General features: G+C 32.0%; 1 protein-coding gene across 1 annotated transcript; it reads right to left on the bottom strand.

Moving 5' to 3' along the window:
* Positions 1–515: 515 nt before the first annotated feature.
* On the bottom strand, positions 516–5,078 carry LOC134700950 (GTPase IMAP family member 7-like). The gene is made up of 2 exons (XM_063562096.1): positions 4,998–5,078; positions 516–1,371 (listed from the first exon to the last, which is right to left on the bottom strand). Exons 1-2 carry the CDS (start codon positions 5,021–5,023, stop codon positions 516–518), a joined length of 882 nt encoding a protein of 293 aa, XP_063418166.1. The 5' UTR covers positions 5,024–5,078.
* Positions 5,079–7,374: the final 2,296 nt, after the last annotated feature.

The following is a 7,374-nucleotide window of genomic DNA, read 5'->3' as shown; positions in this document are numbered from 1 at the left end:
GTTCCCATTAGATGGAGAAAATTATCTGTGCTGTAGGCACTCATTGTTGTTCTTCATTGATTCGTTGGCATCCGTTCAAAAACTTGTTGATCTACTCTTAGTAAATAAATGGTGGTATCTATGAATAAATGTTATAAAAGACAGCAACGATTATATATTGAGACTGCATTCATGAACTGTAGAAATACATATATGCAAATTAGACATTGTCACTATTAAGGAACCTCACTTTAATCATTTCGTATAAGTATCATCCACATTCCCTGCCATATAAATCAGTAGTTTCAAATTCAAATGCAAACACCTACCGGACAAAAAGTGATTGTTTGAAATGTCACGAAGGTTGTAATATAGTTCGAAAGTTTTATAAAATAGACATCAATGTGTGAACAAAACAAACATACATGATAGATAAAAATATCAAAAATTAAATAAGAGTAAATCAGTTAACAGTATGTTACAATCTAAATCACTATAAAACAATCGACTAAGTACATATATATGGTTTTGAGACTTTATGATATGACACAGCTTTTTTTATTTTTCTCTTTTATCTGTTCCTCTAATATTTGTATTGTCCTTTCAAATTTTCTGTTTAACTCTTCTGTTTCGATCTTTTCGCGTTCTTCTTTCTCTTGTCGAAGCAATTTCTTCCGTTGATCTATTTTTAGCCGTTCTAAATTGTATGTCGCCTTAACTAGGTCAATCTCCCTAGTTTGCTTTTCCCGTTGTTTGGCCATGACGTTGACGAGTTCTTTATACTTTATAACCATTTTAAAATATTCGTGTGAATAATATCCGCTGAATTTCTTAATCATATCTACTAAATCCTTCCTAAACTTTTCTTTTATTTCCTCGTCTCTTTCTTTGTTGTCAACTGCAATGATTCGTTTCCCACACTTGATGTACAGGTCTTTTACTGCATCGCAGGATCTAGTTTCAATAAATGCATGGATACCCATAAGGCTTCCATCTTCGTTTTCAATTTCATTTCGACGTACCATTACTATTATTGTGTTTTGCAAGTATGAATCATCTCCAAACAGATTTGTTAACTCCGTTAGCGAATTTATTTCTTCTGTTGTAGCCCTGTTTGGTTGTAATACTAATAAAAACGCATGTGGGCCTGGAGATAAATATGCAATTGATTTTGTTACCTCATTCACCGCGTTAAGATTTGATGTATCCATGATTCCGGGTGTATCTACAACTTGGACAAATTCGCCATCTTGAAGTTCAGCTGATTCCATCTTGCAAACATAGGTTACTGATTCACTGCCAGTGATAGATTTGAATGCAAGTTTCCCAAGTATGGTATTTCCTAGGGCACTTTTCCCTGCTCCAGTCTTCCCAATTAATGCAATTCTAATTCTAGCAAAAGAAAATCAAACCAAAAGTCATATGCATACAAAAAGTTAAAGTTCACTTACTTTACACTTTATTTGAAAGAACTGAAAAAACGATGCATAAAAAAAAACAAAATGCATGGTGTGTGTACGTGCATGTATATATGTATCAGAGGGAATAAAAACGGTGGAGGGGGTTCAAGCTTGCCAAACTTGACAGACGGACAAGCGAAATGCAGTTTTCAGTCATAGATATATAAAAACAATTATCCGAATTATATTATTAATAAAGTAAGTTTTTTCTCTGAAAAGATAGAAATTTAATCCTTTGTGTATATATGATTAGTTGCAAAAGACAAGTAGGTCTGTGTAGATTGACTTAAAGTGAGGAAACCCTATATTAGAGTGTATAAACTATGATTAATCATATGAAATATAACATACATGGTGAATACATGTATCATTGGCAATCATACAACTTCTCCTTATTTCATATCATGACTGATTATTGGTTACATTGAATTGATTAGGAACAAGCACATCTTTGAAAATATGATTATATATGTAGGACTCGGAACCGCGATGGTACTCCGAACCGCGATGGTCACGCTGAAGTGCGATGGTCTACGCTGAAGTGCGATGGTTAACACGCTGAAGTGCGATGGTGACATTGTGACGTTAACTTGTTGATATTTACGCTGAAGTGCGATGGTGGTTACGCTGTAGTGCGATGGTCAACCTAAGAATTTGTTCAAAAGCAAAATATATGAGCTGTTTCATTAAAATAACACCATTAAGATTTGACAAAATAAGCTGCTAGCCTCTAATTTGGAAGATGGTTTAATATCTGTTTAAATCATACCAAAGACTTTTACGTTTGTTTTAATCTAACTTTCCTATTCTCCTTTTAGCACGCAAGAGTATGGAATAAGGTTTTCAAGTTAAAAATTAAAAAAAACAGATTCAGCGTGTAGGTCTTGATTATGGACTTTCCGTATTGATTTTCCTCTGAGTTCAGTATTTTTGTGATTTTACTTTCTAATAGTACTATGAAGTGTCAATATCATTTACAGAGGCGGATAAAGGGGGGCAGGGGACCCAATCCCCCTTTTCTGTGGCTTATATATGGAATCACTGAAGCATGACTTGAGCGGACCCCCTCTTAAGCAGTCAACAGGCCCCCGCTTGTTAAAATTTCTGGATCCGCCACTGATTTACTAAATTATTATGATAAAACTTAGTAATTGTTCACAATAATTCTTCATCAATATATACATACCTGAGGACGAAACAGTATCCACGAAGTAAAATACCGCCAAGTAAATATATGCTTCACTAATAGCGAGGCTTGTCAATTATTTTACGAAAATAAATTTGAGGATAATCAATTGGGAAGTACACATAGGGTTTAGTCAGGTTACTTTATGTCTAACATGTTGTAGACCATCAACACTGAAGCCATAAAAAAAATTAGACTAGAGCGATTGTGTTATTTTAAAGCTAAATTTATCTCGGGAATTAAACAACATTATGTGAACTTGAAATAGCAAAAAAAATGAAACATTGCTAATACTAGCATTCTCTTTTTTTTATATAAAATTGCCCATACAAAATCATGTGCCAATTACGTAAAGATAAATTAAGATTAGTATACTGTATTTGTCGTACAAAAAGTCTGCGGAATAATTCAGAATACTGGTTAGCCCATTTGGTGACCAAGTTCATCTTTCAGCCACTTTGCTGCCTAAAATATTTAAACATATGTTTTTAACCTCAACATGTAATGCTTAAAAGTTAAACTGTTCGGGACTTGAATCGTTCGTTTCATTTCCCCCATTACTTTCCTTTATTAGCATGAAACATTATTCTGCAAAACCAATTTTCCTGCCTTCGAATCCATGTTGTATTTTGAAAACGTCACATATTTCAAACGTCATACACAAAACCATCGCACTTCAGCGAAAAAGACCGTAGTACTTCGGCGTGGACCATCGCACTTCAGTGTCCCAATCGCACCTCCGGGGATCCGAGTCCTACATATATATGCATTATAGGACAAACATACACCGTAATATATATATTATGATTCCGATAACTAATACATAAGAGTGAGGAGTGCAGAAACTTTGGAAATGACATTATAATATTATATTGCTGTTAGAGTGTCAGTCAATAACGAAACTTACAAGCTCGAAAATCGTCTGTCATAAAATTGCATTACTTTTAAATGGCTTGTGAAATATTTTTTTCGTAAAAATGTTAGTGGCCCTACACTGGTTTTCTAGCCCTAACCGTAGGGCTTGTGGTGAATCGTTAAAACTGCAGTATAATAACCACAAAGCATTATAAAATTATCAGTTACTTTTTTAGTTTTTGATGGTATGTTTTTGCTGAAATTGGGCAAAAGTATCTATATTTACTAATAGTAATTTTACTATCATTCTGTTAAGTTTCTGATATGTCATATGATAGATCTAAGATAGCGTACTTATCAATGGCTTGTCTATTTTCTTTTATGTGACTGATACTCTCTTTACATATAGAATAACCTTACATTTTCTCGAAGCATAAATTTTATTAATACAAAGCTTATAAACAGGTTAAAATCGAGCATTTGCCGAGCTTTTCTATTCTGTTTTGATCCGAGTAAAAAAAATAATTATGGATATTTCTTATATACCGCAACTCCTTCAGCTGTTCAAAATTAAGTAGTTAAGGTAAAAAAAATCATTTGAGATTAATGAAGTTAAAAATTCCACGAACCTGTAAATTTGACGACGTCTAAAATATTACTCTACGGAAGGACATAAACAAACAATATACGATCAGTGACTGTATATCACAAATGATTAAACAGTCAATGAAATTTGACTGCGCAAATAGCACAGATGCATTTTATATTTCGAACGTTCAGCTGATTTTATCTTGCAGACAAAGTTTACTGATTCACTGCCAAGTGATAAATTTTAATGCAAATTTTCCTGGTAAGGTATTTCCTAGGACACTAGTTCTATAAGTATTTCAGATAAATGCAATTCCAGTTCTTGCAAAAAAAAAGTCAAACCAAAAGTCATATACATACAAAACGGTCAAGTTTATTTACCTCATAATAAAATAGTATGGGTAAAACTCATCATTTTTAGATTAATCAGGAGCTTTAATCATCTCAGCACACTTCCAATAATAATCATATAATAATAATAATAATCGTTCATATTAACAAAACAACCATTTGATTAAGCAGGATGCCTTTGTATGATAAGATTGTGTGGAAGTGTATTGTAAAGAGTTGAAAAATCAAAACTGTCAAAAAGAGAATCAAAATTACCATCAAAAGTGCATTGTATATCTAAAATATTTTCAAAGATCTTTTAAACTTTAAAATAAGTTAATTCCACTATGTTCCTATGTTTTTTTTTCAAATTTTAAGTTCTATGCTAGAAGTAATAACTAGTTAATTACACTGAAAGATTAGTTTTAGAACACTTTAAAGAGGTCAAAATGAAACGATATTTTACTATATTTTTTTGGGAAGTTAAGATTACCAATGCATAGTAGGTACCTACACATGTTCAAGAGAATCCTCAAATTGTGATGAAGTTATGATACGAATGTTAGCTACCGAAACATATTCGAAATGATGTAACTTACGTATTTCTTTGCAATGTTTCTGCCATTATGTTTAATATATCTCCATTCAAACATCAAATCACAGGGACTTTTACACTAAAATATTAAACAGCGAATTCATATAGAGATGTGAACAGGTATATGCCTACGTGAGGCGTACATTTGATAACAGTTGCCCAATCACAAATATCCTATAGAACGATTGATTGAAACTATCTAAATATAATATTAACTTAAAAATTCATCCAATCGCTATGAAAAACGTTACTGACTTAAATTGGATGAATAGTAGAGTACGAAACTCTTCCGTGTTTTGTGTCATATTGAAGATATATTTTAGAATGGCTACACCGTTAACACAGTAAGACATATAATACATTACCTTTTTTTTTTAAAGTCGCCTATTTCATTTTAGTTTAGTATTTGAATCTTACGTTTATAAATATAATCAATAAGATTTGTATACATTAATATGTTAACGATAGGTTTCATTGTACAAGTCGTCGATAATTCTAAACTCAAATGATAGTCCATCAAGTTAAAAAAAAAAAAAACAGAAAACACATCTATCTAAATTGTATGTGTCTGAGGCACTTTTCTGAATTTCCTAACATCAGGAACACTTAAAGCCGAGTATTTGAAAAATATGACCAACATAATACCCGAAGCTATCGACATTTTGCGTAAGGGAGTTGAAATATTAGTCTCTTTATTATTTCAAAATTCTATAAACGAAAACAACTCAAGGGAAGTTCTTTTTCATAAATCATGTTAAAATCAAAGAAGTGACTTCTAATCTGATGATACCCTCGGGGACTTATCATTCATCAGCAGCTGAATTGACTCAGTACTGTTGAAATACAGTTCATGAATATTATTCAAGAAAACCGTTCAACATTGGTCAAAATAAAACTTTACAATAAATTCATCATGTATACAAAATGAAAAACACACATAGAAAATTAAAAGCAATTCATGGAGTTTATCTTATATCAATTACAAGTCCACTCAACTCCCCATCGGCTATAACGATATTTATAATAAAGGTGATAACACAAAAACTCAATCTTAGTCGTTTCATGTGTCTTATTAATTTTTCTTTCATTTATACAATGTAAATGTATGATATCATGTGTAATGTAGCCCTTTCTCCTTTTTTTTTACACTGTGTCTCAGTGAGCGTACACTTCACTTATTTAAAATATATTGTTTTCATTTAAAATATATTGTTTTCATTTAAAATATATTGTTTTCATTTAAAATATATTGTTTTCATTTAAAATATATTGTTTTCATTTCAAATAATTTGTTTTGGTCATCTTTAAATTTTATCAGTGAATCCCTCACTTCATTTTTGTCATTTTCTATAGGGGTTTTTTGCTATGAAATCTTTAATCTTAGTATATGTGTAGTGCAATGGAGACGCTTAAGTACGATAGTCACGCTAAAGTGCGATGGTCTACGCTAAAGTACGATGCCTACACACGCTAAAGTGCGATGGTCCGCGATAGAATAGACGTAATAAACGTACTATGGATCTTGTACTACAGTCTTTTATACAAACAAAAAATGAACATGCCGATAATAAATGTAGAATATTTAATTAAAAACTTTGCAGTTAATGTCCATGACTTACTCAATTTAAACATGATAACCGTGTTTTGTCGGCTGAAGCAAATGTGTTTTTTTCGGTGCTATAAGAAGGACTTTTGACCTGCAGTCGACCATCTAACTATACAGATACAAAATTATACGCATAAGTACCCTTTATCCTGTTTTTATTTTAAGCTAACGGGTACATTGAAATCATTGTTAATGTTGCAGTTTACTTTGCCGTCCCCGTTCAAATAATGTCGATTTTAATGAAAAGTAAAGTAAATAAAATAAAGGTACGTCATATAACCATGCGAATATCATAAATTGTCTGCTAAAAAAATAGAGCACATTTTGTATTTGTAATTTACAATGACGACTTTGAGAGGAGATTTCCACATTAGTGATAGACTGTGACCGGCAAGCTACACCAATTATCCAAATATGTGAAACCGACCTGAATTAAAAAAAAAAAACATATACAGCATATATAGATATTTGTCACACCTAAATTATCATTTTAGCAATTATATCGTTGTCGTTCCTTTTAATTTAAAACAATGATCACTTAAGACTACCGGTAATTACAAAGCCTATCAAATATGTCATAAAACCTTGTACTAGCTTTGGCCAGAAGACTATTTTTTTTTAAATTCGTGTTCTTTAGAAAACTTTAAGCACTTTAACATTACCCTTTTAGTCCATCGCACTTTAACGTGATAAACCATCGAACTTAAGCGAACAAACAGCCATCGCTCTTTAGCGTGGTGCATCATCATACTTAAGCGAAGACCATCACACTTTA

Source organism: Mytilus trossulus, unplaced genomic scaffold, assembly GCF_036588685.1.
Source record: "Mytilus trossulus isolate FHL-02 unplaced genomic scaffold, PNRI_Mtr1.1.1.hap1 h1tg000210l__unscaffolded, whole genome shotgun sequence".
Lineage (NCBI taxonomy): Eukaryota > Metazoa > Mollusca > Bivalvia > Mytilida > Mytilidae > Mytilus > Mytilus trossulus.
Note: the sequence above shows the minus strand (reverse complement) of the source record. Positions and strands in the feature narration are given on the sequence as shown.